Source organism: Accipiter gentilis, chromosome 17 (assembly GCF_929443795.1).
Source record: "Accipiter gentilis chromosome 17, bAccGen1.1, whole genome shotgun sequence".
Classification (NCBI taxonomy): domain Eukaryota; kingdom Metazoa; phylum Chordata; class Aves; order Accipitriformes; family Accipitridae; genus Astur; species Astur gentilis.
In genome coordinates this window covers 8,721,014-8,743,405 of record NC_064896.1, presented here as the reverse complement: position 1 = coordinate 8,743,405, position 22,392 = coordinate 8,721,014, and the positions used below count along the sequence as shown (strand labels likewise).

Here is a 22,392-nt window from a genome sequence, read left to right as displayed (position 1 = left end):
GTTGAGAGCGCTAGGCAATGAGACATGGAAACACTGGGATACAAATTTAGCAGAAGCCACTTGGCTAGTTAACACTAGAGGATCTGCTAACCATCCTGGTCCTGCCCAAACAAAACCTCTACATATTGTGGGAGGAGACAAGGTCCCCATGGTGCACATGGGGAAGTGGCTGGGGAAGGCAGTGTGGATTGCACCTCCAACAGGAAAAGGCAAACCCATTAGTGGGATTGTCTTTGCTCAGGGACCTGGGTGTACATAGTTGGGTAATGCGGAAGGATGGGGAGACCCAGTGTGTGCCTCAAGGACATTTAACCTTGGGGGAAAAATAATCTGTGATGTGAGTTGTATGTTGCAGGAAGTAATGTAGCAGGAATGACCTGAACTGCAGAGGAGTGAACTTCACAAGGAACCAGACAAGTGCATCGGTGACCCAAACCAAGCCGGTGTTGGTGCCCAACGATCGACCATACTGCTTCTCCTGTCCTGATCACTCATGTTGATGGATGGGCCCCAAGTCCTGTGTGTGAACATCTGGAGGAGTGGAAGAAGCCCATGGAATATCTATCTCTTAAAGGACAGGGGACAGTAATTAATAAGAATGTATGGATCTGTACGTTGGGTATAAAAGTGGTTTAAGTATGTAGTTTCAGTTGTAAGTGTTGCTAAGAAAGGATTTCAGTAATAAGAATTAAATACAATAGTATGGTTAGAAGATATCTGTATTAAATTATGTGGGACCTGAGCAGGACGCAAATGGTATGGAATAAGGGGTGGAGATTGTATTGGGTCTGGCTGAGATGGAGTTAATACTCCCCATAGCAGCCCTCATAGCACTGTGCTCTGCATCAGTTGCTAGAAAGCTGTTGATAGCACACCAGTGTTTTGGCTACTGCTGTGCAGTGCTGGCACAGCATCAAGGCTGTCTCTCCAACATTTTTGCCCTCCCCTCAATGGCAGGCTGGGGCAGGGCAAGATCTTGGGAGGGGACATAACCAGGACAGCTGACCTAAACTAACCAAACAGATATTCCATACCATATGACATCAGCTCAGATATAAAAGCTAAGTGAAGGGAGACGGAAGGGGGGCATTTTGTCTTCCAGAGCAACCACTACGCGTACTGAAGCCCTGCTTCCCGAGAAGCGGCTAGACATCGCCTGCTGATGGGAAGTAGAGAATAACATCATTTGTTTTTTCCTTGCTTTTGCGCGTGACCTTTGCTATCACTCTATTAAACTGTTCTTATGTTGACCCACGAGCCTTTTGTTATATTTTCCTCCCCCATCCAGCTGAGGAGGGGGAGTGATAGAGCGGCTTTGGTGGGCACGTGGCATCCAACCAGGGTCAACCCACCACAGCACCCCATTGTGATCAGCCCAGAGGCCCCTTGTATCCTTGGCATAGACTATCTCAGAAGAGGGTACTTCAAGGACCCAAAGGGGTACCGATGGGCTTTTGGTGTAGCCACTGTGAAGACAGATATCAAACAGCTATCTATCTACCCTGCCTGGCCTCTCAGAAGATCCCTTCATTGTGGGATTGCTGCGAGTTGAAGAACAGCAGGTGCTGATTGCTACCAGGATGGTGCAATGGCGGCAACACTGTACAAATCAAGACTCTTTGGCTCCCATTAACAAGCTCATTCATCAACTGGAGAGCCAAGGAGTGGTCAGGAAGACTCACACACCCTTGAACAGTCCCATATAGCCAGTGCAAAAGTCTGACAGAGGGTGGAGGTTAACAGCAAACTATTGTTGTCTGAAGCACCACTGAGTGTTGCTGTACCAAACTTGTTAGAGCTCCAATATGAACTGGAGTCAAAGGCAGCCAAGTGGTGTGCTACAACTGACATTGTCAATGCATTTATTTCAATTCCTTTGGCAGCAGAGTGCAGGCCACAGTTTGCTTTCATGTGGAGGGGTGTCCAATATACCTGGAATCAACTGCCCCAGGGGTGGAAGCACAGCCCTACCATTTGTCATGGACTAATCCAAACTGCACTGGAACAGGGTGATGTCCCTGAACATCTACAATACATTGATGACATCATCGTGTGGAACAACAAAGAAGACAAAGTGTTTCAGAAGGGAAAAAGTAATTCAGATTCTTCTGAAAGCTGGTTTCATCATAAAAAGAACCAAGGTCAAGAGACCTGCACAGGAGATTCAGTTCTTGGGAATAAAATGGCAGGATGGATGTCGTCATGTCCCTAAGGGTATGATGAACAAGATAGCAGTTACGTCTCCATCAGCTAACAAGAAAGAAACATAAGCTTTCCTAGGCTTTGTAGGATTCTAGAGAATGCATATTGCAGGTTATAGTCAGCCTGTAAGCCCTCTCTATCAAGTAACCCAAAAAAAGAAGTATTCTGAGTGGGGCCTCAAGCAACAACAAGCCTTTGAGCAGATGAAACAGGAGACAGCTTGTGTGGTAGGTCTTGGGCCTGTCCAGACAGGACCAGCTGTGCAAAATGTACTCTACACTGCAGCTGGGGATCATGGTCTCACCTGGAGCCTCTGGCAGAAAACATCAGAAGAAACCCAAGGTTCACCACTAGGGTTTTGGAGACGGGGTTATTGAGGATCAGAAGCCCACTACACCCTGACTGAGAAAGAGATACTAGTAGCATATGAAGGGGTTCGAGCCACTTCAGAAGTTGTTGGTACAGAAGCATATCTCCTCTTGGCATTGCGATTGCCCATGCTAAACTGAATGTACAAAAAGACCATCCCCTCTACACAACATGCAACCAGCACTACATGGAGTAAGTGGATAGCATTGATCACACCACATGCTCAAGTTGGGAAACCCAACTGCCCAGGAATCCTGGCCAGAAGGCAGATATTTTTGAGCATTGTCTGAGGAGGTGGCTCATGCCCAAGAGGCACCACCATATAATGAGTTATCAGAAGATGAAAGGCATTATGCTCTGTTTACTAATGGATCCTGTCGTGTTGTAGGAAACTATTGGAACTGGAAAGCTGCCGTGTGGACTCTTACATGACAAGTCATTAAAGCCACTGAAGGAGAAGGTTAGTCAAGCCAGTTTGCAGAAATGAAAGCCATCCAACTAGCCCTAGAGACTGCTGAATGAGAAAAGTGGCCAGTACTCTATCTCTATACTGACACACAGATGGTGGTTAATGCCCTATGGGGGTGGTTACAGCTGTGGAAGGAGACCAATTGGCAGTGCAGAGGTAAATCCATCTGGGCTGCTGCATTGTGGCAAGACATCACTGCCTGGGTAGAAAACATCACTCTAAAGGTACATCATATAGCTGCTTACATGCCCAAAAGCTGCACCACTGGAGAACACTGAAGCAATGAACAGCTAGATAAGGCTGTCAAAACTGAAGTAGCTCAGGTGGACCTGGACTGGGAGCATAAGGGTAAGCGATTTGTAGCTTAATGAGCCCACGAAATATCAGGACATGGATGGGCTAATGATTGAGGGTGGACCTGACCATGGAGGCCATCACACAGGTCACTCATGAATGTCAAAGATGCCACAATCAAGCGAGCCACATGAGTAAAGTCTCGCTGGAATAAAGGGTGGCGGCTGTGTTTTTGATATGACAAGGCCTGGCAAATTGACTACATTGGACCGCTGCCACAAACACACCAAGGCAAGGACTACATACTCACCATGGCAGAAGCAACTGCTGGTTGCCTAGAAACATACACTGTAAATGATGCCACTGCCCAAAACACCATTTTAGGACTTGAAAGGCAAATTTTGTGGCAACATGGTACCCCAGAAAGAATTGAATCAGACAATGGGACTAATTTCCAAAATAACCTCATAAACTCCTGGGCCAAGAAACACGGCATTGACTAGGTGTATCACATCCCCTATCACCCACAAGCCTCTGCAAAGATTGAGAGATATAATAGACTGTTAAAGACTATGTTGAGACTGTTGGGCAATGGGGCATGGAAGCACTGGGCTATAAATTTAGCAGAAGCCACTTGACTTCTGCCATTTAACACCAGAGGATCTCCTAAGCATCCTGGTCCTGCCCAGACAAAACCCCTACATACTGTGGGAGGTGGTAAGGTCCCCATAGTGCACATAGGGAAGTGGCTGGGGAAGGTGTCGTGGTTTGCTCCTCCCTTAGGAAAAGGAAAACCCATTCATGGGATTGTCTTTGCTCAAGGACCTGTACTCAGTGGGTAATGTGGAAGGATGGGGAGAGCCAGTGTGTGCCTCAAGGACATTTAATCTTGGGGAAAAAATAATCTGTGATGTGGGTTGTATGTTGTAGGAACCAATGTAGCAGGAACCTGAACCGATGAAGAGTGAGCTTTGCAAGGTACCTGGCAAGTGCAATGATGGCCCAACCCAAGCCGGTGTTGGTGCCCAACAACCAAACATGCTGCTTCTCCTGCCCTGAGCACCCATCTTGACAGAAGGGGCCCAAGTCATAGCATGTTCTTATGAACGTTTGGAGGATTGGAAGAAATCCATGGAATGGGAGAATAATAGCTATCTGTTAAGGGACAGGGGATAGTAGTTAATGAGAATGTATAAATCTGTATGTTGGGTAGAAACATGGTTTAAGTATGTAGTATAAGTAAGTTGTAAGTGTTAGTAAGAAGGGATTTCAGTAATGAGAATTAGATACAAAGGGATGGTTAAAAGATATATAAATATATTAAATTATGTGGGACCTGAGTATGACACAAATGGTATGGAGTAAGGGGTGGGGATTGCGTTGGGTCTGGCTGGGATGGAGTTAAGTTTCCCCATAGCAGCCCTTATAGTAGTGCTGTGCTTTCTATGTGTAGCTAGAAAGGCGTTGACAACACACCACCTAATTGTCCTGCAGCAGAAGCAGGCACACAGCTTGTGAGCGCAAAATGGACCATAAACTCATCCCATACTCATAAGAACTCATCTCCTTCTGTACTTTCAGATCACCACCATGTCCCAGCAGCTCCCCTGGCCAGTGTCATGGTTTAAGCCCAGCCAGTAACAAAGGACCACGAATCCACTTGCTCACTCCTCCCGGCCGGGCACTGGTGGGATGAGGAGAAAATGAAAAGAAATGTTCGGAAATGTTCGTGGGTTGAGACAAGGACAGGGGGGGATCACTCACCACTTACAGTCATGGGCAAAAGACAGACTCAACTTGGGGAAAAAAAACAAAATCAACTTAATTGACTACCAATCAAATCAAAACAAGGATAATGAGAAGTAAAGCCAAATATTAAAACACCTTCTCCCACCCCTCCCTCCTTCGCAGCTCAACTCCACTCCCAGTTCTCTCTACCTCCTCCCTGCCCGCAGCACAGGGGGACAAGCAATGGGGACTGGGGTCAGTTCATCACACGTTGTCTCTGCCGCTCCTTCCTCCTCAGGGCGAGGACTCCTCACTCATCCCCTGCCACAGCGTGGGTTCCCTCTCACGGGAGACAGTCCTTCACAAGCTTCTCCAACACAAGTCCTTCCCACAAGCTGCAGTTCTTCACAAACTGCTCCAGTGTGGGTCCTTTCCATGGGCGGATCTTCAGTCACAGACTGCTCCAGTGCGGGCTTTCCCATGGAGTCATGGCCATCTTTGGGGGCATCCCCCTGCTCTGGCGTGGGCTCCTCCACAGGTGGTGGGCATTTGCTTCCTCAGTCATCTCCATGGGCTGGGGGGGATAGCCTGCCATCTCACCATGGGCTGCAGGGGCATCCCCTCCTCTGGCGACCTTCCTCCCCCTCCTCCTTCACCAACCTCCAAATCTGCATAGGTGTTTCTCTCACATTCCACTCCCCTCTCTGCTGCATGTTTTCCCTCTTAAATTTATGTTATCATCGCAGAGGTGCTACCACTGTCACTGACTGGGTCAGCCTTGGTCAGAGGCTGGGTCCCACTTGGAGCTGGGGAAGCTTCTAGCCCCTTCACACAGGAGCCACCCCTGCAGCCTCTCCACTGATACCAACCCCCTGCCACACAAACCCAAAACAAGCAGGAAAACACCTGAAGGCTGACTCCAGTTGGCGTACCCTGTTTGTGAAGGATGTCTGAGAGATGGACAGGTACATTGTACAGGTACATTCCAAGCCAACACAGGAAACCTTGTGGCTGGTGTTTACTCCAGGCCACCCCATCAGGGTAAGCCTGCTGACAAAGCGTTCTTACTTCAACTACAGGAGGCATCACGCTCACAGCCTCTGATCCTGCTGGGGGACTTCAATCACCCTGTCATCTGCTGGAAAAGCAGCACAGCAAGCTGTAAGCAGTCCAGGAGACTCTTGGAGTGTGTTGAGGATAATTTAATCCAGGTGATAGACACCTAACGAGAGCAGAAGCATTATTAGACCTGTTGCTTACCAACACGGATGAACTAATTAGACATGTCAAGATCAGCGTCAGCCTGCACTGCAGTGATCATGCCCTAGTGGAATTCACAATCTTGAGGGATATGGGCCAGGTGAAGAGTAGAGTCAGGATCCTGAATTTTAGGAGAGCAAACTTTCAGTTGTTTAAGTGGGGATGGGACTGTTGAGAAACTGCCCTCAGGGATAAAGGAGCTGAACACAGCTGCAGCTCTTTAAGGACATTTTTCTTAAGAGTGCAAGAGTTCTCAATTCCCACATGTATGAAATCAGGAAAGGAAGGCAGGAGATCAGCATGGCTGAGTAAGGACCTCCTGGTCAAATGATAGTGTAAGAAGGAAATGCAGAGGCAGTGGAACCAGGGACATGTATCCTGGCAAGAAAATAGGGATGCTGTCCAGATGTGTAGGGAGGGGATCAGGAAAGCTAAGGCGCAGTTGGAGCTGTATTTGGCAAGGTATGTGAAGAATAATCAGAAGGGCTTCTACAGGTACATTGGTCAGAAAAGGAAGATTAAAGAAAATTAACTGACATGGAGAAGGCTGAGGTACTCAACAATGTTTTGGCCTCAGTTTTCAATGGTAATCTCTGTTCCCACATCTATCAAGCCGCTGAACCTTAAGGCAGGGACTAGGGGAATAACATTTTTTGTAAGTGAAGATCAGGTTCAAGACCACCTGAGGAATCTGAACATGCATAAGTCCATGGGACCTAACGAGATGCATCCTAGAGTCCTGAGGGAATTGGCTGACGTAGTTGCCAGGCCACTCTCCATCATATTTGAAAGCTCTGGCAGTGAAATGAAGTTCCCAGCAACTGGAAAAAGGGAAACATCACACCCATTTTTAAAAAGGGTAGAAAGGAGGACCCTGGGAACTACCGAACAGGCAGCCTCACCTCCACATCCACTAAGATCATGGAACAGATCCTCCTGGAAGACACGTCGAAACATATGGAAGACAGGGAGGTGACTGAAGACAGCCAACATGGCTTCACCAAGGGCAAATTGTGCCTGACTAATCTAGTGGCTTTGTACAACAGAGTGACTACATCAGTGGACAAGGGAAGAGCTATGGATGTCAGCTACCTGGACTTCTGCAAGGCCTTTGATATGGTCCCACACAACATTCTTGCCACTAAATTGGAGAGATATGGGTTTGATGGATAAATTGTTAGGTGGATAAGGAGCTGGCTGAATGGCTACATCCAAAGAGTTACAGTCAATGGCTCAATGTCCAAGTAGTAAGGAGTGTTGTCCCTCAAGGATCTGTACTGGGACAAATTTTATTTAATATCGTCATCAGTGGCACAGATAGTGGGATTGAGTACACACTCAGCAAGTTTGCAGATGACATCAAGCTCAGTGGTGCAGTTGATACGCAAGAGGGAAGGGATGCCATCCGGGGTGACTTTGACAGGCTTGAGGAGTGGGCCCATGCAAATCTCATGAAGTTCAACAAGGCCAAGTGCAAGATCCTGCACCTGGGTCTGGGCAATCCCCAGCATCAGTTCAGACTGGGGGATGAACTGAGAGGAGCCCTGCAGAGAAGGACTTAGGAATACCAGCTGACAAAAAATTGGATATGAGCTGGCAATGTGCGCTTGCAGCCCAGAAAGCCAACTGTATCCTGTGCTGCATCACAAGAAGCATGGCCAGCAGGTGGGGGGAAGTGACTCTCCCCTGTCTACTCTGCTCTCATGAGACCCCACTTGGAGTACTACGTCCAGCTCTGGGGTGTCCAGTACAAGACAGACATGGACCTGTCAAAGTGGGTCCAGAGGGGGGACATAAGTATAGAGTACAACCTTCATGCCTGTGGTCCATGAAACACATTAGAACACTTTCTTTGGGCATCATTTATACTAGAAATGTTACCTGCAGGCTTTTATGGGGTAGAAAAAGTGCAATTGTTTATTAGACCACTGATCGTTCAGCTCATTGGTCAAAGTAGAAGGCCCTTTCAGTTGTGTCTGGAGGGCAAAACATTGCTGACAGAAAGACTCAAAAAGAGGGGCAAAGACAGAATGAGAACTAGTCACCCCTCAGGAAAAAGAAAAGAAAAAAAAACAGCTGAGATTCATACTGCATGCTGTTGCATTTCTGCAGCTCTCCAGGGAATGTGCTACCATTGCTGGCAGGAGCAGCAAAGAACTGTGCTTCTGTGGCTGCAGATATACAGAAGAAAGGAATGGATGAAAGAAAGAAATGGCAGATGCAGAAAGCAATCTAATATGGAAACATCTTTCAAACAAATGGTATTTCCTACTTTGGCTTTTCCTGTTTGTAAGAGAGGAGTTAGGCGACTTTCCAGCAGTGGGCCACTGGTGTTACTGGATACCTACTGGAATGTCCAACCCTGATGGTAGCTCCCTGCATTGCATACAGATTCCTGACTCTTCAGCTGTACTCCTCTGGCAATGTACAGTCCTGATTTTGACAGACTTTCTTAATGGTTGTGGTACTCTTCATAAGTTAATGTGTGTTTTTCTCCTCATATGACCACGTTTTCTTCTCTAAAATCTTTCTGAAGCTAAATATCCATGACGGATGACAGAAGCAGAGAACTGAAATACTAGTTGTGGCATAACAGCCTGAAGTTAAAGTGAGCATAATTCTAAAAAGTCTGTAAATTCATACAGGTTTTTCTTGCCACCACATCATGCCAATGAAACATGTATGACTAGCTAGGACAAAGACTGCTTTTAGCAGAGCAGAAAGAGGGAGGAGGTTGGTTGGGTCTCTTAGTTAGACTCACAGATGGGTCGGTCCTTTGGATGAGCAAGAGTTGAGTGGGGGTCCCTTGATTTGACTCAACGGACTGGCCCTTTGCTCTGCTCCCTCTTAGTACACTCACCCCAGACCTGTTAAAGCTTCTGTGGCAGACTTGTAGAAAAGGTGGCCACTGAAGCCACATTTTATTTTAATGTAATTTTAAAATTTACAATTAATTCCATTATCTCTCATTAAAAAAAAATCCAACCAATGAAACTCTTTATACCTTTTTATGTATATATATATATATGTAACTACATTATAAAAAGTGCATGTAAACAAAAAGATTGGGCTTCAGATGGTAACCAGTGGCAAGGAGTTGTTAAATCCCAGGTACCCCTGTGGGACAGAACATGGCTAATGACAATGTCCTGGCCCTAAGGGCCTTTAATGTTTCTCCAGGGTAAAGGGAAAGGTTTATCTTCCAGCTACTTCAATGGCTCTCATACATGTATGTAAGTATAAGCACGTATTTTATCTATCCATACATATGTATGCATTTAAACCTGTATAACTAACATATATGTACAAAGTTGTACAAACGCATATAAAATGCATTTATCCCTGTTATATATACGGATGTGCATGTAAACACTCCACTGATCCTCCACCGCCCTCTGTGCAATGTCTACCGTTCGCCTCCAGGTGTACTCAGATCCCTATTTTTTCCCTCTGCATGTCTTCAGTGCTCCATCACACTGCTGCAGGATGAAATGCAGAGACTTCCCTCTGCGCCAGCCTCACATCAACAGGAGTGCAGAACTGAGACATGGGATGAGGGGAGAAGGTTAAAACCATCAGAGAGGAGCGATGGAAAAGAGGCCTTTCTACAAGGATCTTTCCTCCTCCCTCCTTTCCTAATAGCTGCTGGGAGACATACAAGCTTCAAAGTCATATGTACTGGCTCTCAGGTTGGCTCTTCACTGCAGCTGCTCCATGTAATGGATGTCCTGCAGGATCACACAGTTGGTGACTCTTCCCCAGTGCCTGGGGGGTGATGGGCAGGAGAGCTGCCAGCATGCAGAGGGCCTGACAGCAGGCTACGGTGGCCTACAGTTAACAGAGAGTCAGATGTGCTAGGTTAGGTGTGCCTGGCAGGCTGCTGTGGTTCTCTTCTGAGCACGGTGAGAGAGAAAAACCAAGGACTGACACTCCCCAGGGGCCATCACAAGCCTGCCAGCTCTACCAACTGATTTGATGCCTGGTTGCTCTTTGTTGACTGTGTATCTGCCATGAGGGGTCCATTCCGGCCTCCTCCCACTGCCAGAAGAGGTGTTGGCATTGACAGTGCAGGCCTGGTAAATGTCCCTTGCCCCTTCCAGCTGAGAGGAAGGACAGCAGGACATAAGCAAGCTCAGAGGAGAGGATGACAACCTCTCTGGCCATGCGCTCACCTTCTTGTGCTCCTGGCCCCAGATTCTGTACCAAACTAAAAAAATGGCAGTAGAATGACAGAATAATTCTCATTGGAAAAGACCCCAGGAGGCTTCTAGTCCAACTTCCTACTCAAACCAGGGTCAGCTATGAGGTCAGGTGAGGCTGTACAGAGCTTTACTCAGTCTTGTCTTAGACATCTGTAAGAGAGACTGCACAAGCTTTTTCAGCACCCTATTCCACTGCTTGACTGTCCTCAGAGTTAAAAAGTTTTTCCTTATATCTATGGCCCCATATAATGTCTTGTGCAAGGAGGAGACTTTCCCAGATTCTGGAAAGGGTGAAGGGTGCATTCTGAAGGTGGAACAATAACCCTCGCCCCAGCAATAGACTTCTCATACTTAAAGACTGTTGTTCACTCTACCATGCAATCCAGACTGGTATCTAGGAGACACCCTCTCCCAACAAGAAAACTACAGAACCATTTAACTTGTAGGACAATAATGGGGATGTGCAAAAGCTCATGGGCAGATCTGTGGCCTGGGAACTCCAGGCTCTTGTTTTACATCTCTCCTTCACAGGACACCTCTTAAGGCCCCCCCACTTTGGCTTTAAATCTGCAGGGTGATAGTTTTACCATTCCTAACTCATCTCTTAGTTTTCACCCACCTCTCCAAACATTAAGCATTCCACTTGCTTTGTACCACAAAGCTATGAGCTGAAATCACACAACTTGCTTGCAGGTAGGGAAAGCATCCCAAATGGTTCCATGTCAATTCACCCCAGGTCTTCCTGACTTCTCCACTTCTCTCCCTTTCTCATTTGCCTTGCAGAGGCTGAGGTGGGAAAAAGGCAGGTAATTCTTACCAGATGGACAGAGACATGTTTCCTTCCCACTGTTCATGCCCAATTAGGTAGAGTATGACAAGGAAAAAGAGAGTTCCCGTCTCACTGGAGGGTAGAAACCCCAACCATATGCTCATAAGCAAGCCAAAGGACCTCCTGACATAAATTCTCAAATCAAAAAAGGAGATAGCACACCTTTGAGCTACCCAGACTAAAACCAAAGGAAAATGTTTTGTTTGTTGGGTTTTGGTTGCGGGTTTGTTTTTTTTTTTTCCCTGCAGAAACAGCTAGGACTTCACCTCCCCTCCTTCCTAAGCCACAGAAATGAAGGAAGCCAAAATGCCTATCAGCATATTTCTGGCCTGGGAGCTCCATGCAACTGCGTACTATTTCAGCCTCTACTTTGGAGTGGCCTTCATGGATTCCCTTCGCAGTCAGATGTGGTAAAAGCAAGCCTTACTGGCACTGATTACTTCCTGCGAGATTTCACAACTGCTGCTGCTAGGCTTGCCCTCCTTTTTTACCTTGGCAGGTCAACTTGTCAACCAGAGGGCTCTGCATCAATGCACTGTAGAGCTTCCTGACCCATGGGCGTACCATGTTATTTCATAGGACATGCTGCAAGTTGCAAGTTCTTGGTGAAAGCTATTTACTGTTCTCCTGGTTCCCATGTTTGGCTGGGCATCAGACCCTCCAGGGCTTTCCTCAAATCAGGAATGTTCTGCTTTCAACAGTGTGCTCTTAAACAAGAGATTAAAATAAATGCAGCCTAAGTTAAACAAGTTGACTCTCCCCAGTGTCCGTCATTATCTTCTGCAGATTCTTGCTCTGCAATTACCTTTATAACACACGGGTACCTACTGGTGCTACTTCTGGGACCAGCAGCAGGCTGAAAGCTTCCAGCCCCTTCCGGTGACCTTCTCCTAAAGGCCCGGAGGAACACCGGTACCAATATCTACCGGGGTGGTGTCGCGTTTCTGCGTGGTAGCGAGAGAAGAAGCTCCCGGGGAGACGCTCTGCGCAACTCCACTCCACAGACCGCGCGGAGAACCACGCTCAAGCGACAGCGGGGCTGGCCCGCGCCCGGCCCGCGCTGCCGCCGCGCTCCTCCCCTGCGCTCCCGCGTAGGGAGCCCCTCGCCAGGGCCGGGGCCGCCCGCGCTGCGCTGCCAGGCCCAGGCCCTGGTGGGCGGAGCGCGCGGCCGCTGCCGGCGGGAGGCGGACGGCCCCGCCCCCTGGTCCCTGGTCCCTGGTCCCTCCTCCTCCTCCTCATCCTCCTCCTCCTCCCCGCAGGAGATCTGCGCGCCTGCGTTGGGCTTCCGTCGCGTTACGTGACCCCGCTCGACGGGAGGGGTCCGCTCGCTGCCCCAGAAGGCGGGTCGCGTGGACAGCGACACGCGCGCCGTGTCACGTGCGTGTCACGTGATGCCGTCCCAGGACGATGATGTCAGTGGCTGCCGGTCACGTGATCCTTGCCTACGCGCAGTGGGGCCGGGTGCAGATGGCGGACGCTGAGGCTGAGGCGGCTCCGCGGCCCGAGATGCAGCGGCTGGTGGCGGCGCTCCGAGCCCGCCTCTGGCAGCTGCAGACGGAGCTGCGTGAGCAGGAGGTGTCGGAGGCTTCGTCCCGCGCCTACTGCCGGGGCTTCTGCCAGGTAGGGGCCGGGCAGGGGTGGGCCGCGGCGCGGGCTGCAGGCCGGGTTGCCGGGGCCGGGGCGGGCCCGGCGGGCCTACCCCCGCCGCGGTGCGCGCCCAGCGCTGTCGGCGGCGAAGGGCTGCCGTTCTGCGGGCCTCCGCTCGCTCCTCCGGAGCTGCCGCGGCGCGGCCCGGGGCTCGGAGCGGCGTGCGCCGCTGCCGAGCGGGGACGTGCGCGCCCTGCCCGACGGGGTGCCCCCGCGAGCGCTCCGCTGCTAGCCTGGGGCCGGGCCCGTTACACCGAGGGAGCCGATCGCCTTTGGGCCGCGGCAGCGCCTCGGGCCTGGACAGCTGGTGGCCCCGGGAAGTTCCTGGGGCAAGCGGGCCGCCCCACGTTTTCTCGGTGCCGTCTTGGCTCTGTTCCTAGACCTCTGCCGTTCTGTTCTCTACCTGCCTCAGGATCAAAACTCTGTGTTCCGCCTGGATTGAGATCTGCTGTGGCATAAACAATGCTTGCTGGTTTGCGAAGGCCTGCAGTTCACATAAGTCATGAATGAGCTGCTGTGGTCTGGTGATCTTGCTTGAATACTTGCTTAATTCAGATTAGGCTAAGGACCAGCAATTTCTGAATCGAGCCTCTAACTTCCAGAAGAAGAGCTGAACTTGATTAAAGTCCCAGTGATGGAGATAACTTATTCTTAAACTGTTTCAGTGGTTAATCCCCCCCAGCATCATTTACTGTGAGCTCTAAGGTTGAATAATTGTTAGGTCACTGGGTTGGAGAGCCATCCCTGTTGAATCTGAAGAGATTATGGTTTCTAAAATAAAAAAATTTAAATAATCTGTTTTACAAGCTAGTTTAACCGCACCTCTGCTGATACAGCCACTGCGTTTGAATGGTGAGTGGCAAAACTGAATGCCAAATGAGACAAAAAAATCCTACTGCTGCGTTACAGTTAAGTGATATTACCCTTCACAGTCTTCCATTTTACATCCACAGGTTGTGTACTTTGCCATATCGTTCTGGGAGAATGTTTTGCTCATTGCTTACCAAAACAAAAGGAGGAGTTTATTTGTTAGGTTTCAAAACTCCTGCTTCTCAAACTGAAGGATGCTGCTGCTGTTGCATACTGCTATGTACGTCCCAAGTTAAGCATACTGTTACGATCTGTGACCTCACCTTTACACGAGGTCTTTATAATGTCTGTGACTTTCTCCATGTTTCAGGTTTTGCTAAAACTGTTTCCACTGGCATTCATTGTATCAGCACATTGAAACAAATATTCAGCTAACACTTAGTAGAGGTTGTCAAGATGATCAATATATGTAGATATCCAGTCACCTGGATTAGATTGGTACAGATAAAGCTTTAGAGGTACTTGATCAGTGGAGTTTGATGGAAGACAGTTCTGTTACCTAAAAAACAAACAAACCCTAAATACTGTCCCACAGAAAATGTAGATCTCTTTAGGTCTTTTTGCTGTCTTTGAATGGTAGTCTCATTTTAGAACACTGTGATAGATAGTACAGATAAAAATGAAAAAGATCTGTCTTGTGTTGCCATCAGTTTAGGACGTTTCTGATTGTCATGACTGTACGCCAAGAGATACAGTGGAAAACATGAAATTGCTAATCTGTTATGCAGCAACTTCAATGGAGTATGAATTTGTGATGTCATTGTGCAGTCAAACCACCGTGGTTAGGATATAATTTTACATCTTGGTTTCTCCTTCTGACTGGGCATGTTTGTGAATGTTGCAGTTTGAGTGATAAAACTTAAAAATAACTTAAGGTCTGCCCCTAAGTGAAATTTAAGGAGCTCAACTTAATTTTGTATTAACAACTTGGAGGCAACTACTGGTATCTTGTTGTAAGCTTATTAAACTACAGCAGAGCATGCCTAGAGCATGCCTAAATTTAACTGGGCTTAAATACGATCTTGGGAAGCAGTTGCAATGAGGGTAGCTGAAATGTTTTGGGGAAGCAATGGGTTTGCCATCCTGTGTGTACATGTGTGGTATGGTCCTGAAAGGTGCTCTGTTTTGCTGTGGAAGTTATCAAGGCTGTTGGGACACAACAAACTGTGAACCAAATCAGTAGCTTTCCTATGCTTTGAGCTGTCTGGATGCTACATTTTACTACATGTGAACTAGTGCTGCCACGTGCAGCTTTCCAGTAGCTCTTCTTGGGAGTGATGTCAGATGGCACAATTTCCTTGAAGATCCCTATTTTTGAGCAGGGGAGTAAGATTACTGTCCAGGGTAACACAGCAAAGAAACTCATGAAGCCTAAATAGTGGGTTGATTCTGCAACTTTATATTGTACAAGTGTGAATGCTTTACATATTCACCTTAGGAAAAACATGTCTGTTGGGGAACTCAATATGTACCCAAACAGCCAACTAGAATGAACAGTGTGTGTGTGTGTGTTTGAGGGTGTGCTATCATAAATATGAAGAACAGTTATCAGGAAAGCAGGGGTTGTAGGACATCAGAGCATCCCATCTGCGAATACCCAGAACCTGTTGGCTTGCTGAAATTATTGAAGGTGACACAGTTGAGAACTGTCAATTGCAATCAGGTATGTTTAAGAAGAGGTGGAAGTTGTTGGGTTTTTTTCTTTAATGGAGACTTAAAGCTGTAGTAACAGGTCAGGCAACTTGGCCATGTTTAAATTGGTTCTGAGCAAAAAATTGATGCTTCAGAAGAAATGCAGCTAAGCAGGTATTCCAGCATTGCAGGACATGAGAATCTATGCAGTGTTGAGGACCTAGGCTGGTCTGTAGATTACACAGTAGGTGGATGTGTGTGGCCTCTGCTCTTCCCTCACTTGCCAATTAGATGTGTTACTGTAGTCAAAGGAGAGAGGATAGAATAAAGTGTAAGTGGATGTCTATTAACCAGACTTAAAATGTTTGAATACAGTCTTCAGGTAATTAGACTGTAAGGTAGTATTTGCTTATAAAATTGTTACTTGACTGTTCGTTAAGCATGTAGATTATTTAATTCTGACAAGTTAAAAATGATCTAATTTTATCTTGTATATAGACTGCCAGGAAGAGTCTGTAGTGGACTATTAAAATTTATATTGCTTGTGAAATAGCAGAAGGGCTTTTAAGAGCCATTGTAATAAAAGTTACTGTGTTTTGCTTATTTGTCAGTATGCTAATACTAATAGCATAATAATGTTCAAAACTACATATCTTTAAAGTTCAAGCTCTTAATAAGTCTCTTGCCTTGAATCTGTCTTATACACCAAAACCATCATTGCTCATCTATTTGGGGAGAAGTTTCTGATAAATCGCTGCTCAACAAATTGCTAATACAGCTGTAGAACTTCGATCTCAATGCTAGGATTGCACTCAAGCAAAGGTACAGTGTTTTCTAGTAAGTTTATTTAATCTTAGGAAATATTCTACCATGTTTTATGGTTTACACAGACTTGATAGTTTATGATCTAAGTCTGTGTCAAAATAATTGAGTACTAAATTTGCCTTTTTAAATAGATTGGTTTTAATGGATGTATTTTTATAAAAGTGCAGAGCTTTGTATGTTTGATCTTCTATTTCTGTAGTCACTATAATGATAGCATTACTGCTGGGTTTACTAAACAGATGATTTTATGATAGTCATCAATTGAGTATCTCTAGGCATTACAGCTTGACAGCCTTAATGCTTCTAATGCCATATATAATTTGAGTTATATTATCAAATCCTTCATTAATCTGTTAAAGAAGCACTTAGACCAGTTAGTTACTAGTCATTCATAGCTTCTGTTAATGATCTTTGTGCTGTGTTTAAGTATGACTTCTGTAAACTTCCAATCTTCCCTTCCCACATCCTCCTTATGTCTTTGTTAATATTGTGTGGGGTTTTGGAAAGTTAGTAACTTTCATTCACCTAGGCATTATATTACTGATACTGAGTTCTGAGAGAATAATTTACAAAACGTTCTTGATTTTTACTGATTCTTAGATGGTATTTTTAATAGATTTTTTTTTCTTAAATATCACACATGATTGTGCCAGTCTAGTGGATATCTGCATGTTTATTTTTTTTTACCCTAGGACTTATATTGTATAGTTAGATCACTGACATAACAACAGATAGTCCACGAAATAGTGTGTAGCTGGCTACTTATTTTTTGCTGTATTGGAAGTTAGGCTTCGTTTTAGAAGCTTCTGGCCATTATAATGACTGCACTTGGCTTTCTAAGCTCATTGTAGGGTCTGTTCAGTAGTGTCCTCCTTCCAGTCATAATCTGATATGATCATGTGTTTAAGTTGTTAAAATAAATTGGTTGTGTCAGAGTCCCAACTTGAAGTGAAGTAATTTGAAGCCTGGTATGACCTGATCATCCTCTTAGGACAATTTGGCTTGTATTGAATTAGAGGGTGGGGCACTCTGAGCTTTTTTTTTCCATACAGTCTTGGCCCTAAGGGTTCCACAAAGTATAGTCTTTTTCATTGTTTTTTGTTTTCTTCGCAGCTGGCCTTAATCAAGATTGGTACCTTGTTTGGTCTAGGGAGGGTGCAACATGAGAGAGGGATTGATTGTAACTGGTAAGAACACAAGCATAACTGGTCTGGAGTTGTAGGAGGGCGTGCATATGGAGAAGGGATGGTACTTGTGAAGCAAGCTGTTAGTAGAGCTAAGGAGTCCTTAGCTCAGTGCCCTGCCTTGCTCTCAATATTACTTTATAACCTGTAGGAAAATAACATGGTAGTGTAGTGAAGTTTTGAAATGGTTGGGAGATACTACTGTCATCCCTGTGCTGATTTTTGAAACTTATTTTGATTTCTCTTAAAACTGGCTAGATTTTACATTGCTTCTTCAGTATGGTGCCGGGATAATGTAGGGTTGCTATGGTCAAGTAGTAAAATCTAAGGTAATTTTGCATTTGAGAAATGACTACATAACGGTCCGATCTGGGTTTTGTGTCCTCTTCATGTTTGTTGTATGGGTAATGCATATATCTTTCAAATACTACAGCTGGAATAATGTTCTTAACCTTGAACATCTTACCTATTTTTCTGCATTCTCACTAGTAATAAAGATTCCAGTGTTACATATGTGGTTCTGTCTCTGGCAGTTGTACAAAAGAAGCTGAGTGCAGAACTTCTCCCTGGATTTTTAACTTAACAGTTTACATTTCTGCCGATTGCATCTAGCTTGCTCCCCAGTAGAAATTCTGATAACTTTACCAAGGGAGAACTTCTGTTGATGAGAAAAGCTACCATTTTTAAATTTCCCTCTGAATGTTGCATATTGATACTTGTTTTTTAGACACAAGTACGTTATGAGAACTTCTAATGATAAATCATTTTCTTTCAGACACTACTTCAGTATGCTGGCAGTCGGGGTGCATCGGAACATATTTTACCTTTTTTGGAAGTATATCGAATCTCCATCCAAAGCTTTGCTAATGCACGACCTTACTTGACTACAGAATGTGAAGATGTTCTTTTGGTACTTGGCAGGCTAGTGCTGTAAGTTTTAAGTTGGTACATTAATATATAAAAAATGGAGCTGTACTTTATAAATGAAAAGGCAAGATGTTGAAATAATGTAATGCTTAATTTGACAACTGTGTTTATGATTTATTATCTAGTAAATGTCTTTAGTACTTTTTTTAATCATACCACAAAAATATACTTGAGCATTTTGTTAATTAATGTGAACAAGGCTTTGTTCTTCTGTATTTGGATAATCGTGCAGGTATTAAGAAGGTTCTGTTCTTTCTTAAACATTCTGAAAATTATTATTATTTTCTGTAGAAAAAGCTTAGTGTAGTCCTCATTAAACAGAAGCTTTAATATTAGACTATGCATGGATTAATAAACCTGTATCATTTGCTCTGCGGTTGCTGCTTTTGTGTGTCCTTTCCCAAGGTAGTTCTGAACATGTCCCTTTCTGAAAAGGACAAGCTGGTTTGTATTTATGGCAATCTTAAGTTGTGCATGTGGGCTGTTGCAATAGGATAGCAAAACAGAGTAGAGTAATTTAACCTGAGCTCTTTGACAAGTGTTTGTAGACATGACTTAAAGCACAGCAATTCTTCAAACAAAAGAGAGAACTATTTTACAGTCCATCAGCTAAGTTGGAATAGTAGTTCCTCGAAGAGTGTTTTAAGTGCAAAGCAGCTATTTGTAATTGAAGAGTGTAGCCTGAGGGCTTTCACATACACCGGAGTATAATCAGTTACTAGGCAGAGCCTGAGAAGGATAACTTGATGCCTTGGTCACTCCTTGCTGGTAAGGTTTCATTCTAGGGGGGAGAGTGAAGATCTAGAACCTTGAATGTAAAGATCATTATAGAATAATAGCAATTCTGTGACAGTTTTTCAGTGGGCTATTTTTACTTTGTTATTAGTAGCTTACTTGCTTTGTGGGCTGAATTCAAGTGTTCTTTTTGAGAAGGATTTTGCAATGAACTCCTTGGTCAAATGCTTTTTTTCTAATGTACTAACTTGCAATATAAATCAACAGCTTGGAACCACGTATCTCCCTATGATGCCTTCAGTATTTTTTTTTCTTAGAGTTAGAGAAATACGTGAACTAGGAGTGGGTTTTTTTGTTTGGTTGGTTCTTTTAAACCTTCTGTCAAGAAGGGAAAACGTGAAATCAGGAAGTCTTAAATTCTTAACATGGAAACTGAAGACTTAAACTGCTAAATCATTTACCTGGTATATGATACATATATTTTTGGCAAAATATCTTAATTGCTTTGGCAGACTGTCCCTTTATGGATACAGTATTCTCATGTTCATCATATTATCATTAATTAGCTTGTGTATTCTGCTGTTTCTTACTTATGTCACTTAAAGTTTGTCTTTCACTGTCTTTCTATGGAGGTCATCCACACCTGGAGTACTTTCTATATATTTTGCCACTGTTTTATATTTTGGTGCAGGAATCCCAATTCTGTGTCAAAATTGCTTATCAAAATTGCTTTTCTCTTGGGAAAAATTAGAATATTCTGCTTCTGCTAATATGGTTTCTTCCATCTTTCAGTGTAAGGAGTGAGTTTGCTGTTGCTTGTATATTGAGAAAACTTTGTGGTGGAGGACAGTAGAGAGGCTGACTTGCTGGAATCTCCCCTGTTCTTGTTATGATTACATTTGAGAGGAATCTAAAGAATGAGAAAGATGAGTGAGGTTGCAGATAGAGTGAGGTAAATGGCATACCTAACTCAACTCTCCCATGTTTTTCTTCTACGTAAGAGTTTCCAAGGGAGGGAGAAAGAAGTTAGAGCAGGGAATTAAAGATAAAAATTAAGTTCCATGAGAGAAGAAGACTATTACCTGGTTAGGGATGTGAAAGTGTACTGTTCCCCTGTAACTGTGATTTTTGGGGAGACTGCTGGGTTACCCACAGTTGTCGTACACGCTATGTATTTTCAGGCTTGAACCCTGATGAGAAATGAAAAGAACAAGCTTCCTCTTTTAAAGCAAAAGTGCTCTACTTACTACTGAAATCCTCCTTGCCTTCCAACATCCCTTCTGGAGATGGGGGGAAAGAACTTCCTCCTCCTGACATCCTTCTCAGCAGGATGAGCCAGTAAGAGCAAAACTCAATATACTATGTTTTTCTCTGCCTCCTGACCAGGTCAATTTTGTGGTCATGGTAAATCTGACATGATGTAGAGACTGTGCCCTCCATAAGAAACATGATGCTGATGCAGTGTGAGACCTTGTTGGTCCACTGTCTAACCTTAGGATATAAAAGAAAAGCTTGGAGTGGTTGCCCTTGTAGGTTACAGATTTGGCAAATGATTGTGGACAAACAGGAATGTTCTTCTTGGCCATGGGCATGAAGGGACATAACCTGCTTTGGTCAAGTTGGAACTCAGACTGCTTGTTTCCACAGCCACAAAGCACAACACGTTCCCCTCACCTCCCGGTATTACTATACCAAACATTTTGCATCTATAGAAGAATTAATGAAGAATTAGCCATATCAATGGTGTCTTTCACTGAGATTTGCTTAGCTGGCTATCCTTGCAAACCTTTGGAAGCCCTTGAAGCTGATTGTTCACTTGAGCTTCTGCAGGTGCTTTTTTTCTGAGGATACTGGGGGGGGGGGGGGGGGGGGGGGGGGGAAGGTGTCATTCCTGTTACCATTGGTTTGAAAATTTTACTTTCATCTGAAAATAGTTTATATGGTCCTAAGATTAGTAGATTAAAGTTTTAGAAGTAGAAAGAATTGTTTCTAGTTCACATTGTGTTTGCTAATAGCTAATATTTGACCACTTTCTACCTTTTCCCATTTGCTGTGACAGCACTGGTCTAAAAGGAAGTTTACCACTTCTACATCTTCAAGAAGGTGTTTATATGCTTTTTCAACCATAAAAAGAGAAAGGAGATCTGAATGTCACCTGGTCTAAGTAGCAAAACTGGATTCATCTGATAAGACCAGTGTCGTGGTTTAACCCCAGCCAGCAACTAAGCACCACGCAGCCACTCACTCACTCCCCCCCGCCCAGTGGGATGGGAGAGAAAATCGGGAAAAGAAGTAAAACTCGTGGGTTGAGATAAGACCAGTTTAATAGAACAGAAAAGAAGAAATTAATAATGATAACACTAATAAAATGACAACAGTAGTAATAAAAGGATTGGAATGTACAAATGGTGCGCAGGGCAATTGCTTACCACCTACCAACCGACACCCAGCTAGTCCCCGAGAGGTGATTCCCCGCCCCCACTTCCCAGTTCCTATACTAGATGGGACGTCACATGGTATGGAATACACCGTTGGCCAGTTTGGGTCAGGTGCCCTGGCTATGTCCTGTGCCAACTTCTTGTGCCCCTCCAGTTTTCTCACTGGCTGGGCATGAGAAGCTGAAAAATCCTTGACTCTAGTCTAAACACTACTGAGCAACAACTGAAAACATCAGTGTTATCAACATTCTTCGCATACTGAACTCAAACATAGCACTGTACCAGCTACTAGGAAGACAGTTAACTCTATCCCAGCTGAAACCAGGACAACCAGTCTACCTCAAACTTCTTGAGCTGTATCTCACCTACTGGTTGTACCTATTGAGTCTAACACATGTTGCTTCCAGGAACAGTGTGCTTGCTTTCCATAACACCTCTGTGAGGGGGCACATGGGGCAGTTTGTCTATCTAACAAAGCATTTCTCAACCTAATAAACTGTTGCAATTTGATTCACTAACTTGCATTTACCACTCTGCTGTCTATCATTAAGAGCTAACTCAAATCTTAGCAAGTGCAGCATAAGTCCTGGCAACAAGTGAACTATTCCTGCTGATCATCCGATGTATAATTAGTAATCTTTTTAATTCTAAGAAGCTTAGGATAAGTTTTCTAATACAATCTAAAGATGAGCACAATTCTGAAAGCTTTTAAAATTTACTTTTAAAAATTTATTTCTTGAAATAATAGTGAATGAGGTGTAAAGTGATTACAGAATAATTG

The 22,392-nt window shown here is 44.8% G+C and overlaps 1 protein-coding gene and 1 long non-coding RNA gene across 5 annotated transcripts in view; one reads left to right on the top strand and one right to left on the bottom strand.

Annotated features, from left to right (window-relative positions):
• Positions 1-4,903: 4,903 nt before the first annotated feature.
• Positions 4,904-12,433, bottom strand: LOC126047243 (uncharacterized). Of its 2 annotated transcripts, none has more exons than XR_007508539.1 (4): positions 12,159-12,433; positions 11,708-12,060; positions 11,144-11,310; positions 4,904-6,284 (listed from the first exon to the last, which is right to left on the bottom strand). It is a non-coding gene; the product is annotated as an uncharacterized LOC126047243 (long non-coding RNA). The 2 variants fall into 2 exon arrangements; XR_007508540.1 differs by having other exon boundaries at positions 11,845-12,060.
• Positions 12,434-12,735: 302 nt separating this feature from the next.
• RLF (RLF zinc finger) overlaps positions 12,736-22,392 on the top strand; it is a 54,312-nt gene continuing 44,655 nt past the window's right edge. The window contains exons 1-2 of one of the 3 annotated variants that reach the window (XM_049820570.1): positions 12,736-12,973; positions 18,287-18,441. In XM_049820570.1, coding sequence (XP_049676527.1) covers positions 12,761-12,973; positions 18,287-18,441 — 368 coding nt within the window. In that variant the 5' untranslated portion in view covers positions 12,736-12,760. The remainder of the gene's footprint in view (positions 12,974-18,286; positions 18,442-22,392) is intronic. The other 2 variants (XM_049820569.1, XM_049820567.1) reach the window with 2 other exon arrangements.